Source organism: Miscanthus floridulus, chromosome 14, assembly GCF_019320115.1.
Source record: "Miscanthus floridulus cultivar M001 chromosome 14, ASM1932011v1, whole genome shotgun sequence".
Lineage (NCBI taxonomy): Eukaryota > Viridiplantae > Streptophyta > Magnoliopsida > Poales > Poaceae > Miscanthus > Miscanthus floridulus.
The window spans coordinates 76,095,004-76,120,445 of record NC_089593.1 but is presented as its reverse complement, the minus strand read 5'-3'; the positions used below and the strand labels follow the sequence as shown (position 1 = coordinate 76,120,445).

The following is a 25,442-nucleotide window of genomic DNA, read 5'->3' as shown; positions in this document are numbered from 1 at the left end:
CGATCGCCAAGAACAGAGAGAGCACAGCAGAAGAAAGAGGGAAGGAAAGAGGGGGAGAGAGAGATCCATACCTCGCCACCGTCGCAGCTCTCACACCAATCTCATGGCTGGTGCTACAGTTATCCTCCTGGCGGACCCCTGAGGCCCCTCCGATGTGGCTTCGGGGACACTGCATGCACTCGTTAACGAGGGCCTCCTCGGCCCTATCACCGATCGGGATAGGCCGGAGTGGATTGCGTCGGGGGATGAGATGGAGTCGAGGACACGCGACGGCTATGTCATGAGCTTCGTGGCGTTCCATGAGCGCGGCCTTGGGGTGCCGACGAACCGCTTCATGCGGGTGCTCCTGCACTACTACGGGGTGGAGCTTCACAACTTCGCCCCCAACTCCATCACGTAGGCGGCCATCTTCGTCGCCATTTGCGAGGGGTACTTGGGGATTGCTCCCCACTGGGAGCTGTGGCTCCACCTCTTCCGCGCGGAGATCACCACCAAGGCGATGGGGTCGATGGGCATGCGAAAGACGCTGAGGGCCGGCGGATGTACCCACCAGGTGCGCCAAGATAGGTCGCACCTTTACATCCCGGTCTAGCTCGCGTCGTCCAACCGCGGCTGGTACAACAGTTGGTTCTACCTCTGCAACGACGACGGTGGGCTGCCTCCTTACACCGGGCTGGTCGTGACCTCCAAGCTAGAAAAATGGCGGTACGGCGTCCCCACGCCCGATCAGCCCAAGCTACGGCCGCTCCTCGGAGCCCTGGAGAAGCTGTACGACCATGGGCTTACCGCGGCCGTGGTCGTCGTGGCCTTCCACCGGTGGAGGGTGCTGCCGCTGATGGCCCAGCGGCAGCGCCTGTATCAGATGATGTCCGGGGAGCCTATTGAAGGCATCCGGATGTCTGCCGCCGCCCTCACCACCGATGACATCTTGCGATGAGTGAGGGAGATGGTGGCTGGAGGGCCCTCTGAGGACGATCTATTCACGGTCGTGATGCGCCCATCGTGGGGGTATGTCTCCCTGGTAAGCCGAGCGCCGCTGTAGCCCCTGAGGCTTCCCTTCTCGCCATGTCCTTAGTTCATTCCCTCATCGCGTTCGCCGTTCCTGCAGGGGTTGAGGGACGTCTGGGACTCCCCGCCACCTGTTCCTGAGGATGCGGTGCAACGGGTTCAGAACAGGACATACGCTAAGGCATACAAGAAGAAGAAGGACACCTAGGTGGCGAGGCGCGATAAGAAGATTCGCGACTGCCAAGAGCTGGAGAAGCGCTATCGGCAGCAAAAGCGCGACGGCCTCCTAGAGGAGCCGTCCCCGTCCCTGTCGATTTTGGGCGAGGACGACGAGGACAACGACGAGGCCAAGGTGGGGCGTGGCCCACTGGACCATCTCCTCGATGTGGACCCCCACCGAGGGCCCATAGCTAGGGGGTCGACATTCGGGGCATCGGCGGGGGGCCTGGCCCTTCCGAGAGGAGGAGAGGATGTCTTGGGGTGGGCAATCACCCATCCCGAGACCATGACAGACACGCCCGAGGTGCAGGTGTTGGGGGAGCGTGCCGCTGGCCCTACGGGCTCAGCGGTGGAAGTGACGTGGGCAACGGTGGGAGTGACTCCACCGCCCCCGCAAAGGACTGAAGAGGTGGCAAAGTCCGACGAGGACCGGCCGGCGTCACCGGATATGGGGGCCACTCAGCAGAGGACCTCCGTCCCTCTGCCGCCCCCGCCGCCGCCGCCACCACGGACGGGAGGCTTAGCGTAGAAGCTATCTTTCCCCCGCTCGAGGTAAGCGCTTCATCAGTGGTAGTTGTAGTGCTGCCCATCTGTTTTACGGTCATGAGCTTATTCCTTGTGTGATCTGTTTAGCCAGAAGCATTAGGCGGAGACGCTCGCCTTGGCGCCTCATAAGGCGCTCAAGGTGGGTGCCAGTTCGACGACCTGATGGGTGGCGGACGAGTAGGCCGCCATGCAGCGTGGAGCGGCGTTGGCCAGGGCCGACCCGAAGGAGCTGGTCACCCAGAGGGGGCCTGCTGAGGCGGCTGCTAAGCAGTCGGAGGACAGGGAGCCCACGGCCAGTAAGGCCGAGGCACCCAAGGCCAGTGAGGCCGAGGCGCTCAAGACCGCCAAGGCTGAGGTGTCCGAAGCTGCCGAGGCTGAGGCACCCAAGACCTCCGAGGCCGAAATGCTAGAGGCTGGCGCGGGTGTGGTGGATGTCACAGAACCGACCAATTTATAAGAGCACAAGTACAAAAACAATCGCCGAAACGATCAAATTCTCGAACTTGAGCCCATATAAACCCGGTAGTCAACTGAAATCTCGAAGGATTTCAAACCAACTTGCATACAACCAAGATCACAGTAATTCAACATAACATATCGTACATTACAACATTTCGCATACGTTCGCAAATAGGTTACATCATCACAGAGTCATTGTTATTACAAAACAAGTCTTGCAAACATATGGAAGCAAATAGTTTAACTCACACACCGAGTTCAAATACACATACTGGTTTGCTGATCACAGACCGCAAAAGCATTCAGATAAGGGAACATAGATCATGCCCATGATCTAGTCTTCATCACCTGCCGAGTGGAGACAATACTTGCAGAATCCCTGATATAGGAGGTCATCTGCAACAAGAGGGAATAAACCCTGAGTACGGGAATGTACTCAGCTAGACTTACCCGTCGAAAACCAAACAAATGACACCAAGGATTATGCATAGCTTAATGTAGTGGAGCTGGCTGACACTTTCTTTTTGCAGAAAAGCATAAGTAATAATGATCAACTCTTAACCTGAACTAGCAGTGACTTTTTAGCCATTAACCTATCATCTATATTAGCACCTGTACTAAGCAATCATTTTATTAGGGTGCAAACATTAATAACCATATCAGGTATTCATTGTGGCAACCTTATCATCATCATCCATTTAACCATATCGTTAAATTAATTGAATCTACGTTGCTGCTGCTCAGTCAAGTTCTCACTATCCGGGAGAGACGGCGATTCGAATTGATTCCTATCCAGCTGGAGGGGTATTCCTAAACACAAACCCTGCTTCCCCCATTAGGGTCGCAAACAAGTCACCTTTGGTACAATTCAGGAGTCGCGAGTCCGAACAGATCGACATTCTTAGAGAACCACTCTGCCAAGGTTGTTCGGGACTCTAACCCGCCTTGGACTTATGCCAATGGCTCTCCGCACATCCTTACTACCTCCAGAATGCACGCCACTGCTCACGTCCCCGGCCTGAGTTGAGCTACTAGGCTTCACGGTCGGAACGACTTATCCGGCCAGCTAAGTGTTAGGCTGCGTTCAACATGACATGAGGACGTACAGCGTATCGGTCCTTAAACGACTCAGACGGAGTCACTATGTTCAAACCTACACAAGACCCTGTCCGGTCTTAATTCATTATTCATATGGTTCTTTTCCATGATAGCAAATATAGCCAACCGTGATCCACCTCATCCTAAAACTCGCAGGTGACAGGAAATCACTGGACTTCTACCGCACTAAGCATGGCTAAGCATTTAACCCGTCCTGAACTTAAATAGGATTCCAGTGCGATATCTGGACAAGGAAGGATATATAATGCAGCAATTGGTTCCAACCAATTCCTATACTTAATGCATCATCAACAATAAAAGATACTCAATGTATTTGTGAAAACATGGGAGGCTTAATATGCTCCGGGGCTTGCCTTTCAGGAACGAGGAAGGCTGGTGGTCAGGGCACTCGGGCAATTCCTCTGCGGTGACTGCTTCGTCGGCTTCCTGCACCTCGGGCTCCTCCTCCTGGTTGGCTCCCTCAAACTCCAGCAACGTCACTCCCTCTGGCACACCTATTGCATGAATGCGCAAGATAAATATCATGGATGCACATGAACGAATGTCAGGGATGCTCGGGGAATGCACATGTTCGCTGTAGTTTGCATATTCCAACTTAAGCCCTATTCAAATCACTTTACTTACCAAGTTTATACAACCTAATGTATAATTGCTCATCTTCAGTTAATGACCTAGCACCTGCACCTAAGCATATTCTCAAGTTAGGCTAACTCCTAAACAATCAACAGAGTTCTACCCTCACAAGGCAGAGAATAAGCAAAAACTGAAACCTAACTTTAAACAGCTATAGTTTCTAAACTACTGGGCCAAATGCCCTCAAATTTTGATAGGAGCTAGATACATAAATTATCTACAACTCTTGTATTCATGACAATCACATAAAACCAAAATATCATGGGGAGCTTTCTAAAGTCCCCAGATCTGTCTAGAGGGACATAATACAAACAATTAATTATTAACTTATGATATAAACACTTAATTGGACAAAACCAACTTTACTGACATATCACAAGAACACCAGAAGTAGGGTGTTCATCACCAAAACATTTCTTTTAATACATTTCTTAATTTATTTAATTAATTAGAGGAAATAGTAAACATATATGAAAACTACACCATTAAATCTACAAAAATTACAGTAGACACTACATGCCCTAAGTAGACTACCATAAAAATTTCACATCATTTGAGTAAGTATAACAACCTACACAAAAATGGTAAGGCAGAATGGCTTAAAATGGCATAATTAGGAAACCTTAGTGAAAAGTGTCAAGCAACAGATTTCATATTTTTCTTAGCATCCTTAGGGTACTAGGATACTCTCCAACAAATTTCATGGTCAATGGATTCATAAATAATTTACTAAAATTCACCCAAGTATCTACCAATGATAAAAGGAAAATCTATAACTCAAAAACTACACATGCAATGACTCTCAAATTTTAACCAGAGCTTCCACCATACAAGACTAGCTTACCCACAAAATTTCATAATTTTTGGATCACAGAAACTCAAGATATGATTTAAACAAGTTTGCATGTATTCAAAAAAACTTTTCAAGTTCCTATTTAATTCATCCAAAATTTCTACATAATGTGTTCAAGACATATTTTTCTTAAATACTAGACCTAACTGTGAGTCTAACAAAATTGGAACCATCCAATTTGGATCTACAAAACAAGAGATACAAAAATATCAAATCAGCATTCAAAACTGCATTTTTGAGCTATCCTTAGAAACAAACAGTCATTGACGAGTGGGACCCGGCTGTCAGCCAGACCCACCAGTCAGCGAGACGAAACAGAGGAGGCGCACGCAACGGCACGGCATACGGCGAGGCTCGCTGGCGGCGGCTCCTCCAGCAAAATCGAGTGTACCAACGTGCTCCCCTAAGCAACCCGCACCGACTAGTACCAAGAACACGACCTATTCCTAACCCTAGCCTTGCCGGCGGCAAGAGCAGCGGCGGTGCGCAAGGTACTGCGGCGCTCCGACGACGGCGGCCCGCCATTGTCCCACTCGGGCTCGGTACGAGCTCCGCAAGACCACGGCGAAGCTTCCTAGGCGGACTAGGGTTCCGAGGTGCAGTGCAGGTGCCTGGCCATGTGCGTCGGCCAGCGGCGGCGCTCTGGGTACGCCGACGAGGTCAGCGGCCCGGCATGAATACAACGAATCACCAAACTACATCTAGGGGTTAGAAACTATAGCTAACAGGGAAGCTCATGCTTGCGCTAGCTAGAATGGAGACAAGCCAGGCATGGCCAGCGACGGTGAGCTCGTGTATGCGGCCATGGCAGCTGTGGCGAGAGCGACCGGCCGTTCCGGCATGCACACACGGTAGCATCTAATGTTGCTCCTACCCGAGCACTAGCAAGCTAGGAGGGTACTAGGATGGTAGAGAGCTCAGCGAGAGAGGGAATAGGGAGATGGGGCCACGACGGTCGTGCGAGCGGCGGCGCTCTGGCCAGCCTCCCGCTCGAGCGCATCGCAAAATGTGGCTCACCAAACGGGGCAACACGAGCGTGAAGAGGTGGAGATCGTAGAGGTGATGGTGGTGGAGCTATGGCCATGATCAATCGGACAATGGTGGTGAGGCGAGGGAGCTGGACGGAGGCGGAGCTCATGGTGGCACTAGCAGTGGTGTGCTTGGCCGTGAGAGAGCGAGAAATGAAAAACGGATGGTGAGCAGGTCAGGCAGGCGCGCGGCTTCAAGTGGAGGACACCAGCAGCGGCGTCAGGCCAGCCACAACACGTGGCCGCGTGGTCAGACGGCCAGCGATGGGTGTCCACACGCGTCGGCTGATTACTGAATCGGTGAACACTATAGATGTCTGAACTTTTCGTTTCAGAGCTCATAGGTGTCGACTGACAGGGCAAGTTTAACACCGATTAGCTCCTAATCCGTTGGTTATCAGTGAAATCAGTCAAGATACAAATTGTAGCCCTAAGTACCAGCTACATTTTATGTTAAATGACCAAAACCTAATTCTTGATGGATCATGAGTAAAATCATCCCCAAAGTCGAGCCAATGAAACTGAAAACTGGTTTTTGACTTTGAAATTTTTCTAAGTTTCCAAATAGCCCTCAAAACTGACTTGTGGGCCATTTTTGAGCATGTTCTGCACATTTTCATGAGATGGTCATAAAATAACTTTTGTTCCTTATATAATTCCCTACATCTTTGCTTTAGGTTGCTCAGAGATGCAAACATCCTAAGCCACACTTTTTAAACAGTCAAACAAAAGGGTTCAGGGGTCAAATTTGGTCAAACCATGACTTGGAAACCTAATTAGTCAAAGTGACCAACATGAACAATGTTCCAAAAGACATTCTATGTGTAACTAAGTTACTTACAAGCATTTTTAGCCACACCATGCATTGGTCACACAAGAATCAAGCAAGGTATGTACTGAAACAATGAAAAACACAAGAAATGTTGCAAATATTTCATAGTCATGTTTCACATGTTTCATGATCTTGTTGCATAGTATTAACTAACCTTGTTTCACTAAGTGAGTGGCACATGTTGCACTTAAGTGTTGCACACTTTACATTTCATAAAAGAAACAACACACATGAAATATACAACATGTTGCAATGTTTCGAAATTATGTTTCATGTGATATAAGTTCACGAAGGGATGCATGATGCTCATGTTTATGAAATGCAGTGCAAATGTGGAAGCTAAACACCTGGGGTGTTACAGCCCTCCCCCTTATAAAAATCTCGTCCCGAGATTTGAAAAGCGTACCATTGTTGATAGAATTCCTTATAACCATCCCTCAAATAATCTTCCCTTTCCCACGTTGCATCGCGTTCACTACCCTAATTGCTCCACATGACTTTGTAGAACTTGACTACCCGACTCCGAGTCACTCGCTCACGAGTGTCAATCACTCGAACCGGCTTTTCTTCAAAGGTCAAATCAGATTTTAACTCGATATCCCCCAATGGAACTCTCTCTTCAGGGACGCGAAGACATTTCTTCAATTGGGATACATAAAAGACATTGAAGATAGCACTCATCTCAGGAGGTAATTGAATCTTATACACCACTTTACCACTTTGTCCAATGATTTCAAACGGACCAACATATCTCGGCGCAAGCTTTCGCTTCACACCAAAGCGTTGGACACTCTTCATAGGTGAGACTTTTAGATAAACGAAGTCTCCAACTTCGAACTCAATAGGTTTTCTACGTCGATCAGCATAACTTTTCTGCCTAGCTTGAGCTGCGGCCATGTGAGTTTGGATAGTACAGACTTGTTCTTCAGCTTCTTGAACAAAATCAATTCCATAATATCTCCTTTCACTGGCTTCTACCCAGTTCAACGGGGTTCTACACTTCCGGCCATACAAAGCTTCAAATGGTGCCATCTTTATGCTCTCTTGATAACTATTATTGTACGAGAATTCAGCTAGGGGTAACCATTTTTCCCATGAGCCCTTAGCCGAGATGACACATGCTCTCAACATATCTTCTAAGATTTGATTCACTCGTTCAGTTTGCCCATTGGTTTGCGGATGATAGGCAGAACTTCTTACTAGCTTAGTCCCTAATAATCCATGTAAGTGCTCCCAAAAGCGAGCAGTGAACTATGGTCCTCTATCTGAGACAATAGTACGAGGGATCCCATGAAGTCGGACTATCTGGTTGAAGTACAACTGACAGTGATGTTGTGAAGGACTATAGGATGAAGGAGCTTTGACAAATGGACATCACTCTCAATCAATGAGTGGCAATGAGACTTTCTGCTTAAGGCATCCGCGACGATGTTTGCCTTGCTAGGGTGATAGTGCACTTGGAGGTTATAATCCTTGATCAACTCGAGCCATCTTCTCTGACGCATATTTAACTCTGGTTGAGTGAAGATGTACTTGAGACTTTTATGATCAGTGTAGATGTTGCACACATTGCCAAGTAAATAATGTCTCCAGGCTTTCAAAGCATGAACAACTGCAGCGACTTCCAAGTCATGCGTGGGATAATTCACTTCATGCTTCCAAAGTTGGCGAGAGGTATAAGCGATGACTCTACCCTCTTGCATAAGAACACCTCCTAACCGAATACCTGATGCATCACAGAACACATCTAAAGGTTTCTCGATATCCGGTTGCGCCAAAACCGGAGCCGATGTTAGAAGAGTTCGCAGGGTATGGAAAGCCGCATCACACTCAGGAGTCCAGACAAACTTCATGTCTTTTTGCAGCAATCGAGTCATAGGCTTGGCTATTTTAGAGAAATCCGGGATGAAGCGACGATAATAGCCAGCCAACCCTAGAAAACTCCGAACCTCGTGCACTGAGATGGGAGCCTTCTAGTTCAATACTTCTTGCACCTTGGTGGGATCAACCATAATTCCACCATCGGACAACACGTGTCCAAGAAAAGGTATCTCACGAAGCCAGAATTCACATTTGCTGAACTTTGCATATAGCTGGTGTTCCCGCAATCTAGTGAGAACCACCCGTAAATGTTCAACATGATCTTCTTCATTCTCAGAATAGACCAGGATATCATCTATAAATACCACCACAAATTTGTCCAACTCGGGCATAAACACTGAATTCATCAGATACATAAAATGTGCGGGGGCATTGGTCAATCCAAAAGACATAACCAGGTACTCATATAGACCATATCTTGTAGAGAATGCGGTTTTTGGGACATCCTCAGGCTGAATTTTGATTTGATGATACCCAGATCTCAAATCAATCTTGGAAAAGACTTTTGCTTTAGACAACTGATCAAACAAGATATCTATGCGTGGCAGAGGGTACTTATTCTTGATTGTAACTGCATTCAAGGGTCTATAATCTACACACATACGTAGAGATTGATCCTTCTTCTTCACAAAGATGGCTGGGCACCCCCACGGAGATGAACTAGGGCAGATAAGGCCTTTCTTTAGTAGTTCATTCAACTGGGTCTTAAGTTCGGCTAGTTCATTAGGAGGCATTCTATATGGCCTTCTAGAGATGGGAGCTGTACTAGGAAGCAACTCTATCTTGAATTCTACTTCTCAATCCAGGGGCAATCCAGGCAAATCATCGGGGAAAACATCCAGAAAGTCACACACGACCGGGATATCTACCAGAGACTTTGCTTGCACCGCATTGGTCGTGCAAGAAAGATTGATGTCCCTAGGTAACTGTACTAGAAAACCCTCCTAATTGCCAGGATCTCTGAGCATAACTACCCTAGTCGATGTACCAACAAGCACTCCATGACGGCTCATCCAATTCATTCCCAATATCATATCGATACCTAGCCCCGGTAAAACTACCAGATCAACCTAATAACTTCGCCCTTCTATCACAAATTGTACATCCCCAACTACCAGCTTGGTTGGGATAATACCACTGGCAGCCCTAATACAATAACCCTCGCCCTCAACAGTATATGTTTTCTGCATAAACTTGGATGCAAATGATGGACTAATGAAGGAATGCGAAGCACCTGAATCAAATAGTACAACTACGGGGTGTTGGTCAATCAGAAACTTATCGGCAGTCACTACCTCTCCTGAAGGAATCTCAGTAATATTAGTGTGGTTCACTTGTCCCTGACGGCCACCCTAGTAATTATTCTTCTTAGGGTAAGGGCACTCCCTTGCCCAGTGGCCTATCTTGTTGCAGTTCCAGCACGGCATGTTGCTTGGTGGAGCCCTGGAACTGCCCTGACTGGTCGTGCCCTTGGGAAGAGCAACTGTAAATGCCTTGCGAAACCTAGTCTTGACGAGATTCTTCTTCTACGGTGGGCGAAACTTGGCGGCTGACGCTGGAGGATGGAATGGAGCCCTTTGTGCGACGGGAGCCTTAGATTGTGAGGCGCCCGCCTCATAGGCCCTCTTACGACTTTTTGAAGCCGCATATACAGCATTGTTGTTCTCTTGCGATAAGGCATCACTCACAAACTCATTAAAATGAGCACACTTGCAAATTCCCATGGTCTTCATCAGTTTGGGGCTAAGTCCCCGCTTGAAGCTAGCAATCTTCTTAGCCTCGGTGTCCACAAACTTGGTGGCGTACCTTGCAAGGTTGTTGAAAGCTTGCAGGTATTCGTTCAGGCTCTTGTTCCCCTGAGTTAGCTTCATGAACTCTGTATGTTTGATCGCCATAAGACCAGGAGGAATGTAATTTCCCCTAAAAGTAGACTTGAACTGATCCCAAGTGATTTGGGCATTAGCAGGCATAGTGGACCGATGATGACTCCACCAAATGCCAGCAGGCCCATGCAGTTGGTGTGATGCGTACTCAGTTTTTAGCACCTCAGTCAAGCGGAGCAGATGGAACTTCTGCTCAAGAGTATTCAACCACTCATCAGCTTGTAGAGGCTCCTCAGCCTCCTTGAAGATTGGGGGTTTCGTGTCAAGGAAATCCTTGAAATCACTGTATTGATTTGGATCCGGTCCTTGGCGTGGACCATGGCCATCATGATTCGCAATCGTACGGAGGGCCTCGGCCATAGTGCACTGTCCTTCCGCAAGCATTGCTATTAGTTCCGTTGGTGTGGGTGGTGGTGGCGGAAGATCATCATCATCACTCGCACCGGTGGAACGAGTACGAGGCATCTGCACAATGCGCAACCAGTAATTATTGATGATGTCAGCACATTGGAGAGGAACAACATAATCGTCCCAAACTATATTTACTGACAAGAATGAAAACTTCATACAATAAACAGAGGCAATAATTCATTCTCCAATCACCACATCATCAAGTAGATTACTAGCGCCATACGCAGTGCATTCCAACATGACAAGTTTTAAACTTCACCATAATGTTACGCATCCTGAATGGAGCGAATTAAAGTACATTACAAGTATGACTACAAAAGCTTAACTAGTGAGACTTGCTAACGAACTACTCGTCGAAGTGATCACTGTCCACATCGGAAACACCTTGGACTTCTTCTGGGTATTCCTCTTCTTCTAACTCTAAAGAAGCATCTTAGTGATGGGTCACACGATCCAATTCTTGTGTAGCCTCATCTCTCGCAATAGTGAGGTTCATCAGCTGGTTATGAAGCTCGTCTCTCTCGCGTGCGGTTTGACCCCACTGTTGCAGACGATAATTTGCAATACCGCGAATCTCCTCAACTTCATGCTGAGAGATTGCACTTTATACTTGGGATAAGCAATTATAAGGGAGGGAGTAATGCAATATGAATGTCATGAGTGAATATGATGCATGCTCGTTCCGTACGTCCTCACAAACCTAAGAAATTTAAGCTTTAGCGGAATATACGGTGGCATACATACGTTCTCTCAATTATCGGTAACTAGTCGATCTACACGGTGCGTTGTTAGCATACCTGCAGAAAAACTTCATTGCAGCCCAACCCAACAAGATATAATGCTAATTACACAAGTAGTAACTAAGATACTCTCCATATATACATCCCCCGATATATATACATCGGTATCCAAACTACCCGACAAATGTACCCACAATTAAGTACCTTCATATATACATGTATGCAACATGTAAATACTCCAGTAACCACAACTAGCTCTCCCCTAGACCAACGGTTGGACGGTCATGCTCTCGCAACTCACACTTACTTTAGCGTAGAGGCAATTGATCCATACATTACCATTCAAACGAATGGCACCCATGCAATATCACGCCGCATGGACGATGAAATAGAAACAATCAATTCCCCCAAGTTAGTAATTATATATAAGCCACCTAGAAGTCCTTAAGTGGGCTATAAGGGATGTGATCACCAGTATACCATAAAAATTTTGATTTTTGAACACTTATATATAACTATAAGTTTGAAAACCATTTTAACAACAAAAGCTTTTGTTTTAAATAGCCGTAAGACATGTTTAATGTTGAATCTAGCTCTGATACCAGCTGTCATAGAACTGACCAATTTATAAGAGCACAAGTACAAAAACAATCGCCGAAACGATCAAATTCTCGAACTTGAGCCCATATAAACCCGGTAGTCAACTGAAATCTCGAAGGATTTCAAACCAACTTGCATACAACCAAGATCATAGTAATTCAACATAACATATCGTACGTTACAACATTTCGCATACGTTCGCAAATAGGTTACATCATCACAGAGTCATTGCTATTACAAAACAAGTATCGTAAACATGCGGAAGCAAATAGTTTAACTCACACACCGAGTTCAAATACACATACTGGTTTGCTGATCACAGACCGCAAAAGCATTTAGATAAGGGAACAGAGATCATGCCCATGATCTAGTCTTCATCACCCGCCGGGTGGAGACAATACTTGCAGAATCCTTGATATAGGAGGTCATCTACAACAAGAGGGAATAAACCCTGAGTACGGGAATGTACTCAGCTAGACTTATCCGTCGAAAACCAAACAAATGACACCAAGGATTATGCATAGCTTAATGTAGTGGAGCTGGCTGACACTTTCTTTTTGCAGAAAAGCATAAGTAATAATGATCAACTCTTAACCTAAACTAGCAGTGACTTTTTAGCCATTAACCTATCATCTATATTAGCACCTGTACTAAGCAATCATTTTATTAGGGTGCAAACATTAATAACCATATCAGGTATTCATTGTGGCAACCTTATCATCATCATCCATTTAACCATATTGTTAAATTAATTGAATCTACGTTGCCGCTGCTCAGTCAAGTTCTCACTATCCGGGAGAGACGGCGATTCGAATCGATTCCTATCCAGCTGGAGGGGTATTCCTAAACACAAACCCTGCTTCCTCCATCAGGGTCACAAACAAGTCACCTTTGGTACGATTCAGGAGTCGCGAGTCCGAACAGATCGACATTCTTAGAGAACCACTCTGCCAAGGTTGTTCGGGACTCTAACCCACCTTGGACTTATGCCAATGGCTCTCCGCACATCCTTACTACCTCTAGAATGCACGCCACTGCTCGCGTCCCCGGCCTGAGTTGAGCTACTAGGCTTCGCGGTCGGAATGACCTATCCGGCCAGCTAAGTGTTAGGCTGCGTTCAACATGACATAAGGACGTATAGCGTATCGGTCCTTAAACGACTCAGATGGAGTCACTATGTTCAAACCTACACAAGACCCCGTCCGGTCTTAATTCATTATTCACATGGTTCTTTTCCACGATAGCAAATATAGCCAACCGTGATCCACCTCATCCTAAAGCTCGCAGGTGACAGGAAATCACCTGACTTCTACCGCACTAAGCATGTCTAAGCATTTAACCTGTCCTGAACTTAAATAGGATTCCAGTGCGATATCTGGACAAGGAAGGATATATAATGCAGCAATTGGTTCCAACCAATTCCTATACTTAATGCATCATCAACAATAAAAGATACTCAATGTATTTGTGAAAACATGGGAGGCTTAATATGCTCCGGGGCTTGCCTTTTAGGAACGAGGAAGGCTGGTGGTCAGGGCACTCAGGCAATTCCTCTGCGGTGACTGCTTCGTCGGCTTCCTGCACCTCGGGCTCCTCCTCCTGGTTGGCTCCCTCAAACTCCAGCAACGTCACTCCCTCTGGCACACCTATTGCATGAATGCGCAAGATAAATATCATGGATGCACATGAACGAATGTCAGGGATGCTCGGGGAATGCACATGTTCGCTGTAGTTTGCATATTCCAACTTAAGCCCTATTCAAATCACTTTACTTACCAAGTTTATACAACCTAATGTATAATTGCTCATCTTCAGTTAATGACCTAGCACCTGCACCTAAGCATATTCTCAAGTTAGGCTAACTCCTAAACAATCAACAGAGTTCTACCCTCACAAGGCAGAGAATAAGCAAAAACTAAAACCTAACTTTAAACAGCTGTAGTTTCTAAACTACTAGGCCAAATGCCCTCAAATTTTGACAGGAGCTAGATACATAAATTATCTACAACTCTTGTATTCATGACAATCACAGAAAACCAAAATATCATGGGGAGCTTTCTAAAGTCCCCAGATCTGTCCAGAGGGACATAATATAAACAATTAATTATTAACTTATGATATAAACACTTAATTGGACAAAACCAACTTTACTGACATATCACAAGAACACCAGAAGTAGGGTGTTCATCACCAAAACATTTCTTTTAATACCTTTCTTAATTTATTTAATTAATTAGAGGAAATAGTAAACATATATGAAAACTACACCATTAAATCTACAAAAATTACAGTAGACACTACATGCCCTAAGTAGACTACCATAAAAATTTCACATCATTTGAGTAAGTATAACAACCTACACAAAAATGGTAAGGTAGAATGGCTTAAAATGGCATAATTAGGAAACCTTAGTGAAAAGTGTCAAGCAACAGATTTCATATTTTTCCTAGCATCCTTAGGGTACTAGGATACTCTCCAACAAATTTCATGGTCAATGGATTCATAAATAATTTACTAAAATTCACCCAAGTATCTACCAATGATAAAAGGAAAATCTATAACTCAAAAACTACATATGCAATGACTCTCAAATTTTAACCAGAGCTTCCACCATACAAGACTAGCTTACCCACAAAATTTCATAATTTTTGGATCAAAGAAACTCAAGATATGATTTAAACAAGTTTGCATGTATTCAAAAACACTTTTCAAGTTCCTATTTAATTCATCCAAAATTTCTACATAATGTGTTCAAGACATATTTTTCTTAAATACTAGACCTAACTGTGAGTCTAACAAAATTGGAACCATACAATTTGGATCTACAAAACAGGAGATACAAAAATATCAAATCAGCATTCAAAACTGCATTTTTGAGCTATCCTTAGAAACAAACAGTCATTGACGAGTGGGACCCGGCTGTCAGCCGAACCCACCAGTCAGCGAGACGAAACAGAGGAGGCGCACGCGACGGCGCGGCACACAGCGAGGCTCACCGGCGGCGGCTCCTTCGGCGAAATCGAGTGTACCAACGTGCTCCCCTAAGCAACCCGCACCAACTGGTACCAAGAACACGACCTATTCCTAACCCTAGCCTTGCCGGCGGCGAGAGCAGCGGCGGTGCGCAAGGTACTGCGGCGCTCCGACGACGGCGGCCCGCCATTGTCCCGCTCGGGCTTGGTACGAGCTCCGCAAGACCATGACAAAGCTTCCTAGGCGGACTAGGGTTCCGAGGTGCAGTGTAGGTGCCTGGCCATGTGCGCCGGCCAGCGGCGGCGCTCTGGGTACGCCGACGAGGTCAGCGGCCCGGCGTGAATACAGCGAATCACCAAACTACATCTAGGGGTTAGAAACTATAGCTAACGGGGAAGCTCATGCTTGTGCTAGCTAGAACAAAGACGAGCCAGGCATGGCCAGCAACGGTGAGCTCGTGTATGCGGCCATGGCAGCCATGGCGAGAGCAACCGGCCATTTCGGCATGCACACACGGTAGCGTCTAATGTTGCTCCTACCCGAGCACCAGCAAGCTAGGAGGGTACTAGGATGGTAGAGAGCTCAACGAGAGAGGGAACAGGGAGATAGGGCCACAACGGCCGTGCGAGCGGCAGCGCTCTGGCCGGCCTCCCGCTCGAGCGCATCGCAAAATGTGGCTCACCAAACGGGGCAACACGAGCATGAAGAGGTGGAGATCGTAGAGGTGATGGTGGTGGAGCTATGGCCGTGATCAATCGGACAATGGTGGTGAGGCGAGGGAGCTGGACGAAGGCGGAGCTCGCGGTGGCGCTAGCAGTGGTGTGCTCGGCCGTGAGAGAGCGAGAAATGAAAAACGGATGGCGAGCAGGTTAGGCAGGTGCGCGGCTTCAAGTGGAGGACACCGGCAGCGACGTCAGGCCAGCCACGGTGCGTGGCTGCGCGGTCAGACGGCCGGCGATGGGTGTCCACACGCGTCGGCTTATTACTGAATCGGTGAACACTGTAGATGTCTGAACTTTTTGTTTCAGAGCTCATAGGTGTCGACTGACAGGGCAAGTTTAACACCGATTAGCTCCTAATCCGTTGGTTATCAGCGAAATCAGTCAAGATACAAATTGTAGCCCTAAGTACCAGCTACATTTTATGTTAAATGACCTAAACCTAATTCTTGATGGATCATGAGTAAAATCATCCCCAAAGTCGAGCCAATGAAACAGAAAACTGGTTTTTGACTTAGAATTTTTTTTGAGTTTCCAAATAGCCCTCAAAACTGACTTGTGGGCCATTTTTGAGCATGTTCTGCACATTTTCATGAGATGGTTATAAAATAACTTTTGTTCCTTATATAATTCCCTACATCTTTTCTTTAGGTTGCTCAGACATGCAAACATCCTAAGCCACACTTTTTAAACAGTCAAACAAAAGGGTTCAGGGGTCAAATTTGGTCAAACCATGACTTGGAAACCTAATTAGTCAAAGTGACCAACATGAACAATGTTCCAAAAGACATTCTATGTGTAACTAAGTTACTTACAAGCATTTTTAGCCACACCATGCATTGGTCACACAAGAATCAAGCAAGGTATGTACTAAAACAATGAAAAACACAAGAAATGTTGCAAATGTTTCATAGTCATGTTTCACATGTTTCATGATCTTGTTGCATAGTATTAACTAACCTTGTTTCACTAAGTGAGTGGCACATGTTGCACTTAAGTGTTGCACACTTTACATTTCATAAAAGAAATAACACACATGAAATATACAACATGTTGCAATGTTTTGAAATTATGTTTTATGTGATATAAGTTCACGAAGGGATGCATGATGCTCATGTTTATGAAATGCAGTGCAAATGTGGAAGCTAAACACCTGGGGTGTTACAGTGGACCTGGTCGCCCGAGAGGTGGAGATGGAGATGCAGCGTGCTCCGACGCCACCCCTAATCCAAGACCCGCCGCAACTGTAGGAGATCGTCCAGGAGGTGGAGATCCATCCCATCTCCTCCGATGACACTTCTTGGGTGCGGGGGAAGGAGGTGATGGACACCGAGATAGCCAGCACCGTAGAGTAGCTAACCCTAACCCTTGGCGAAGGGAGTTCAGACCTCATCCGGGTCTGGCCCGAACCACGCATGTGGGGCGGCCCGCGTGTCTTGTGGCAGAACCAAACCGACCCCAAGGGGTAGCCGATGTTCACCCTTGAGGACACGGACAAGGGGGGGCATTGGAGCTCCTTCGAGCAGTTCTATCAAGTGGCCGAGCGGTCGCTGCGGACGGCGCTGGCCGTCGTGGCCGAGAACCTGCCCAACATCACCTAGGTAGGTGTTCCCTTTCTTGTGCTGTGTTTTTATTCTTTCTAAGTTTTTTTGCAATGTTGACACGCGTTCTACCCATCAGGAGCTCGAGGCCCGGTCCTGCGACAAGTCGATGTTCCTCCGTTGGGAGAGGGATGTCTGAAACCAGCTCTACCGGTAGAGGGAGCTAGTTGACAGCACCAACGAGCTTCTGTCGGCGTGGAGCGCCGAGGCGGAGGATCTTCGTCTCCGCTACGCTAACTGGTCGGCCGAGGTGGCTACGGCTTAGGAGCAGACCGTTCCTCTAGCGGCGAGGATCTAGGAGCTGGAGGAGGAGCTCACTCGGGTGGCCACTGAGCGGGACACCCTCAAGGCCAGGGCTGAACAAGAGGTGGCCTCTATCAAGACCCTCGTCGAACAGCTAGAGACGTAGAAGGCTGCGCACCAGTTGACGGAGGGTGCCCTGGTAGAGGCCCTCAAGGTGGCCGAGGCCTCTTGGGTTGAGGCCCTGAAATGGAAAGAGAAGGCAGAGGGTAAGTCTCGTAGACCTGTGCTCTTTATTTGATTTGTTCCTCTTGTATTCAACCCTTGGCTTCCTGACTCGGCGCAGGGCTAGAGAAGGAGCTGTCCAAGGCGGCCGAGGCCTCTGTCGCGGTGCAGGCGGTCCTCGAGAACGAGATCCGAGAGCACGATGCTCTGCAAAGTGTCGCCCGCTCTGTCTGTGAAGCCCTGGAGGTCGGGGGAGGCCAGTCGGGTAGCTCTCTCGAGAGCTGCCTGACCATGCTGTGCGACCACGTGCACGAACGGCTTCGGGAGGTGCTGCACAACGGCGTCAAGCATGCCCTGGCCATCGTCTCCTCCCACTACGCTGGCATCGACCTTGAGGCCATTAGCGACGGCTATGTCATGGCTGAAGATGACGAGGAAAAGGCCGATGAGGAGTTGACGAAGCTGGTGGAAGCGGCTGAGGCTCCTAGCGCGACGCTGGCCAAGTTGTTTGAGGATGAGGTGGTTCCTCCCCCTGCGCCGGCCGATGACACCAGCAATCCTGAAGTTTAGCCTGGGCCAGAGTGCCATGTAATAAGTTAGGTTTTAATATTTTGCACTGTTATGCTTGTGGCCCATCGAGGCCTTAAATGTTTAAGTATTTGTGTGTTTCTTAACCGTTTTTTGCTATGTTTCCGAGCCCTTGTCCCCTGTTTCGCACTTGGATAGATTTCTTGCGAAACTTTCTCGGGGCGTAAGTCGTCCCTTGGGCAGAAGGTGGTGAGGGAGGTGCCATAGCCCAGTGGCGTAGGCTATCTCGCAGCTCGGCCGGCCTTGTCCCTGGACGCTCTTTCAGTCCTTAGGTTTTCGCAATCGATTTGCCAGAGCGCGCGAGAGAATTTGGCACAGAAATTTTTTCGAAAAAATGATTAAAAAATGAAGTCTGGGACGTAGGGGGGGGCTCCCCCTTCTAGCCCTCGAGGGAGGCTTAGTTTTGCAGAGGCAGGGCTGAGTCTCCCTGTTGTAAAATTATCGCAATTTCGAGCCTTTGCCGATGGGCTCAGAAGATTTCTCGAAAATTTAAACAAGTAAAGAACGTTTCTTTATTGCATTTCGAGATAAAATATGTACAAGCTTGAAAGCTTAGGGGTAAAAGCGATGTAGCTGCCCTATGTTCCAAGCGTTGGTGAGACCTCGTCCTTCTCATTGGCCAGCTTGTAGGTTCTCGGCTTTAGCACCTGGGCGACGATGTAAGGGCCTTTCCATGGCGGAGTGAGCTTGTGGCGATCCTTGTTGCTTTGCCGCAACTGTAGCACCAGGTCTCCCACCTTGAGGTCTCAACTTCGGATGCGCTGAGACTGGTAGCGCCGTAGAGCCTACTAGTACTTGGCTGAGTGTACTAGCGCTATGTCTAGGACCTCTTCTAGCTGGTCCAGTTCGTCCTCGCGGGCGGTGCGGTTGCTTTGCTCGTTGTATGCTTTCAGCCTCGAGGAACCATATTCCAAGTCCGTGGGGAGGACAGCCTCTGCCCCATAGACTAGGAAGAACGGTGTGAACCCCGTGGCTCAGCTTGGGGTCATCCTTAGGTTCCAGATGGCCGAGGGGAGCTCGGTGAGCCACTTCTTGCCAAACTTGTTCAACCGGTTAAAGATCCTTGGTTTTAGGCCTTGTAGAATCATGCCGTTGGCACGTTCTACTTGGTCGTTCGTCCTTGGGTGTCCCATGGCTTACCAAACAATACGGATGTGATGGTCATCGCAAAACCGTAGGAACTTACTGTCGGTGAACTACATTCTGTTGTCGGTGATGATGGTATTGGGGACCCCGAACCGATGAATGATGTCAGTGAAGAACATCACCGCTTGCTCGGACTTGATTTTGGTGATCGGCCGAGCCTCGATCCATTTGGAGAACTTGTCAATTGCGATTAACAAGTGGGTGAAACCCTCGGGCGCCTTCTTCAAGGGCCCGACCATGTCCAGTCCCTATACGGCGAACGGCAAAGTGATGGGGATGGTCTAGAGAGCGTGGGCCGGGAGATGCGTCTGGCGAGCGTAGTACTAACACCCCTCGTAGGATCTTACTATCTTGGTGGCGTCGGTGACCGCGATTGGCCAGTAGAAGCCCTGCCAGAAAGTGTTTCCGATAAGGGTCCGAGGCGCTGCATGGTGCCCACAGGCCCCTGAGTGCATTTCCCGAAGCAGGCCTTTACCTTCCTTGGTGGTGATGCAATGCTGCAGGACTCCCGAGGAACTACGCTTGTATAACTCTCTGCCCATCATCACAAATGATTTGGCCCATCGTGCGAGTCGCCGAGCTTAGGTCTTTTCTGAGGGGAGCTCCACTCAGACAAGACAATCGAGGAACGGGACCCGCCAGTCTGTCTCTTGGTCAGCCTCGGACTTGTCCTGCTGTATTTCCATGACCTCGAGTTCGGCAGCCGAGGGGGCCTCGGTTCCCGAGGTGGGCTTCAATGGTTCCCCGTAGTCGACAGAGGGCTTGTGGAGGTCTCTGGCAAAAGTGTCCGAGGGGATCATGGTCCATCCAGACGCGATTTTTGCCAGCTCGTCCGCAGCCATGTTGTACCTGCGCGTGACGTGGTTGAGCTCGAGGCCGTCGAACTTGTCTTCCAGCCGCCAGACCGTCTTGTAGTAGGCTTCCATCTTGGGGTCGTGGCAGCTTGACTCCTTCATCACTTGGTCGATGATGAGCTGCGAGTCGCCTCAGATGTCGAGACACTAGATTTCGAGCTCAATGGTGATGTGCAGGCCATTGACGAGGGCCTCGTACTCAGCAATGTTGTTGGAGGCGGCAAAGTGGAGATGGATTACGTAGCGCATATGTACTCTAAGGGGCGAGACAAAGAGCAGGCCTGTGCCTGCTCCTATCTTCATTAGGGACCCGTCAAAGTACATTGTCCAACAGTCTGCCTAGATTTGGGCAGGCGGCAGCTGAGTATTGGTCCACTTGGCCAAGAAGTCTACCAGGACCTGTGACTTGATTTCCTTCCGAGGTGCATAGGAGAGGGTCTCCCCCATGAGTTCCACAGCCCATTTGGCTATCCTACCCGTGGCCTCTCGATTTTGGACTATCTCTCCCAGAGGGAAGGATGGGACCACTGTCACCGGATGAGACTCAAAGTAGTGGCGCAATTTGCGCTGAGCCAAGACTACTACATACAGTAGTTTCTAGATCTATGGGTACCACATCTTGGTCTTGGATAGTACCTCGCTGAAGAAGTAGACCGGCCGTTGGACAGGCAGAGTATGCCCCTCCTCTTGTCTTTCGATGACCACAGCTGCACTGACCACTTGGGTTGTTGCAGCGACATAGAGTAAGAGGGCCTCACCTTTGTTTGGCGGCACCAAGATAGGGGCATTGGTGAGCAATGCCTTGAGCTTGTCAAGGGCTTCCTGAGCCTTGGGGGTCCAGGAGAAGCGCTCGAATTTCTTTAGGAGGCGGTACAGAGGCAAGCCTTTCTCGCCGAGGCGTGAAATGAAGCGACTCAGGGCTGCGAGGCATCCCATGACCTTCTGTACTCCCTTCAGATCTCGGATTGGCCCCATCTTTGTGATAGCTGCAATTTTTTCTAGATTGGCTTCGATGCCACGCTCGGAAACTATGAATCCTAAGAGCATGCCTCGGGGGACACCGGAGACACACTTCTCAGGGTTTAGTTTGATGCCCTTCTCCTTAAGGCACTGGAATGTCGTGTCTAGGTCGGTGATGAGGTCGTCGGCCTTTCTGGATTTGACAACGCTGTCATCGACGTAGGCCTCGATGGTTCACCCGATGTGCTTGCCAAAAATGTGGAGCATACACCGCTGGTATGTAGCCCCCACGTTCCTAAGACCAAATGGCATGGTCGTGTAGCAGTACATGCCGAATGGGGTGATGAAAGAAGTCGCGAGCTGGTCAGACTCTTTCATCTTGATTTGGTGGTAACCCGAATAAGCATCAAGAAAAGACAAGGTTTCACATCCCGCCGTGAAGTCAACTATCTAATCGATATGAGGCAATAGAAAAGGAACTTTCGGACATGCTTTATTTAAACTAGTGTAGTCTACACACATCCTCCACTTCCCATTCTTCTTCTTAGCTAAAATAGGATTAGCTAACCATTCAGGATGAAAAACCTCCTTGATGAACCCAGCCGCCAGAAGCTTGTGCACCTCCTCCTCGATGGCTCTACGCTTCTCCTCGTCGAATCGGCGCAGGCGCTGCTTCACTGGTTTGGAGCCAGCTCGGATGTCTAAGGAGTGCTCGGCGACATCCCTTGGTATGCCCGGCATGTCCAAGGGACTCCACGCAAACACATCGACGTTCGCGTGGAGAAAGTCGATGAGCACTACTTCCTATTTGGGGTCGAGCGACACGCTAACCTTTAGCGCCTTGCCATCGGGGCCGCTAGGGTCCAGATGGATGAGTTTGACCCCCTCGTTGGACTCAAAGCTGCCGGCATGTCGCTTAAGGTCGGGGATTGCCTTGACCTGCTGCTCTAGATCGATGAGGAGGGTCTCGGCCTCGATGAGGGCCTCAGCGTACTCGATGCACTCCACGTCACACTCGAACGCGTGTCTAGGCGAGGGGCCGACGGTGATGATGCCGTTAGGGCCCAGCATCTTGAGCTTGAGGTAGGTGTAGTTGGGGACCGCCATGAACTTGGCGTAGCATGGTCGCCCGAGGATGGCATGATAGGTTCCTTGGAACCCCACCACCTCGAACGTGAGGACCTCCCTCCTGAAGTTGGTCGAAGTCCCGAAGCAGACGGGCAGGTCGATCTGTCCGAGGGGTCGAGCACGCTTTCCTAGCACGACGCCATGGAACAACATAGCGCTGGCTCAGAGGTGTGACCAATCAATCCCCATGAGGTCCAAGGTCTCGACGTATAGGATGTTGAGGCCGCTGCCTCCGTCCATCAGGACCTTAGAGAACTGGGTGTTGCCGATGACGGGGTCAACGACGAGCGGGTACCGCCTCAGGTTCAGGATGTAGTCTGGGTGGTCATCGCGGTCGAACGTGATCGCCTCCTTGGACCAGCTGAGGTAGGCCTAGGTGGCCACTTCCACCGTGCAGACCTCTCAGCACTCGCATTTCCGCTGGCGCAGTGTGAGGCATGCCGACGGCCCGCCGAAGATCATGTAGCAGTTGTGAACCTCAGGGAACCCGTTGTCGTCCTTGTCTCCGGTCGCCTTCTTCTTGCCGTCTTCCTTGGGAGGACTGAGCCAGGCGTAGTAGCGTCGAAGCAAGGTGCACTCCTCGAGGGTGTGCTTGGTTGGGCCCTTGTGGTAAGGGCACGACTTCTTGAGCATCTCGTTAAAGAACCCGGGGCCCCCGAGGGGGGCCTCGAGGATTCCTTCGGTCTACGGCAGTGATGAGATCAGCCTTGGGGTCCTGTCGCTTTCCCTGCCGGCCTTTCTTCTTCTTCTTAAGGTCTCGGGGGTGGAAGCCTCGGGAACCTCCTCCTTCCACTTCCCCTTGCCCTTGTCGTCAGGGAAAATGGCTCCAATCACCTCTTCACCGGAGGCGAAGTTGGTGGCGACATCCAGGAGCTCGCTTGTGGTAGTGGAGGTCTTGTGACCTAGCTCTCGGACCAACTCCTTGCAAGTGGTGCCAGCAAGGAACGCCCCAATGATATCTGAGTCGGTGACATTAGGGAGCTTGGTACATTGTTTGGAGAAGCACCGGATGAACTCACGGAGAGTCTCGTCCTATGCCTGCCGGTAGTTCTTGAGGTCCCAGGAGTTTCCGAGATGCACGTATGTCCCTTGGAAATTCCCCACGAAGACCCTCACCAGATCGGCCCAGCTCTTGATCTGGCGAGGGGAAGGTGTTCTAGCCAGGCTCTCGTGGAGTCGGCCAAGAATATAGGAAGGTTGCGGATGATGAGAAGGTCATCGTCTGCGCCGCCTAGCTGGTAGGCTAGGCGGTAGTCGGCGAGCCACAACTCGGGGTTTGTTTCCCCAGAGTACTTGGTGAGGTTGGACGACTGACGGAACCAGGCCGGGAACCGAGCCCTGCAGATGGCCTGGCTGAAGACTCGGGGACCTGGCGGCTCGGGTGAAGGACTGCGGTCCTCTTCGCTGTCGTAGCGTCCACCCCAGCGGGGGTGGTAGCCACGAGCGGCATCGTCGTCCTTATGCTTTCGCCGATCGTTGATGATGTTGCGGGCATCGTTAGCATCGTGGGCGTCGTGGTTGTCGAGGATGCGCTCGTGCACCGAGGGGGCCCTGTTGCCCTTGGGTGCTCATGTAGGGTCGGGGTGCACCGAGGCCTCCCTCTCCTGTCGAGAAGGCATCGCGTGCCGTTCCGAGGCTGCTCCATGTCGCCGGGACACGGAGCTCTCGGCCTGCTGAACCGCGGTGCATTCGAGGAGCCCTCGGAGCTCGTTGTGGATGTGTCGCCCCTCCAGGGTGGATGGCTCGGGCATTGTCTAAAGAAGTATTGCCGCCACGGCGACATTCTGGCTTGCCCAGTTGAAGACCGAGGGCTGGTCGCCCCCTTCATCTTCGTTGATGCGACGGTGGATGTCGTGAGCCCTTAGCCGGGCTGCTCTACCATCACCGTGGTTTCCTTGCTCAAGGGTGTTTCGGAGCTGCTGCAGGCGCCGGCGATCCTCCTCGAGCTTGGCCTCGAGCTCGCAAAGTTGCTCGAGCTATGCGCCTTGATGTCCCTCAGGGGCGAGCGCAGCGGCTCACACTCCTTGGGGCTTGGCTTGCAGAGCCGGTGCAGGCGGATTGCGGTCACCTTGTTCAGCACCATCATCCTCTTCGTCCGAGGCATCCCCGACCTGGACGTTGAAGCACTCCTGAGAAGGGTCATAGTCGCCCTCGTCGGAGTCGGAGTAGCCGAAGCAATAGTCGCTTGCGGCCAAGAATTAGCGCATAGCCTTGAGTCATGGAGCTCGGAGAAGTCCGTGCCAGCCCACGCGTCGTCATCCTCCACAGAGTCGACGTACGTGGAATCCGGTGTGGACGTGATGAGGTCAAGGGTGGAACGTAGGTGATGCGCAGGGAGTTCTGCGTAAGCACTCAAGCTGGTGCTTACCGACAAGGCGTAAGCCATGGCGGCATTGCTCAGCCCGTAGGGAAGCGAGGATGGTGCTACTGCCAATCCTTGCACCGGTGAAATCGGCACCTTTGGAGGCAGTGGTGCCACGGAGCTTGTCGATGGAGTGTCGTTGCGTGCCACCGGCATCCTTCCCACTGCAAGGCTCATGCCGGACAGATCCCCTGCAAGGGATGCCGTATCGGTGGCCAGTCGGGTGATGTCGGCGGGACGCAGAGCGTCGTCCCCAACCTCCGTGGAAGGGTCGAGGATCGTCTGTCCTTGCCGCGCTCGGTGAATGCGGCGGGAGCAACGGCCCTGGAGTCTCCTACGCTTGGGCTGATGGAGAGAAGACTCGCTGTCGGACGAGGCTCTGGGCAGGAGAAGGACCATGTCGTAGCCATAGCCAAGAGACATGAACTTGAGAC

The 25,442-nt window shown here is 49.7% G+C and overlaps 3 protein-coding genes across 3 annotated transcripts; 1 reads left to right on the top strand and 2 right to left on the bottom strand.

Moving 5' to 3' along the window:
• Positions 1 to 1,960: 1,960 nt before the first annotated feature.
• LOC136503779 (uncharacterized) lies at positions 1,961 to 18,540 on the top strand. Its single transcript, XM_066498749.1, has 2 exons — positions 1,961 to 2,195; positions 18,092 to 18,540. Exons 1-2 carry the CDS (start codon positions 1,961 to 1,963, stop codon positions 18,538 to 18,540), a joined length of 684 nt encoding a protein of 227 aa, XP_066354846.1.
• A 1,772-nt stretch (positions 18,541 to 20,312) lies between these two features.
• On the bottom strand, positions 20,313 to 20,630 carry LOC136503778 (uncharacterized). The gene has a single exon (XM_066498748.1). It carries the CDS (start codon positions 20,628 to 20,630, stop codon positions 20,313 to 20,315), a length of 318 nt encoding a protein of 105 aa, XP_066354845.1.
• A 1,692-nt stretch (positions 20,631 to 22,322) lies between these two features.
• Positions 22,323 to 22,799, bottom strand: LOC136503777 (uncharacterized). Its single transcript, XM_066498746.1, has one exon. The coding sequence runs from the start codon at positions 22,797 to 22,799 to the stop codon at positions 22,323 to 22,325; it is 477 nt and encodes a 158-aa protein (XP_066354843.1).
• Between the last annotated feature and the right edge of the window lie 2,643 nt (positions 22,800 to 25,442).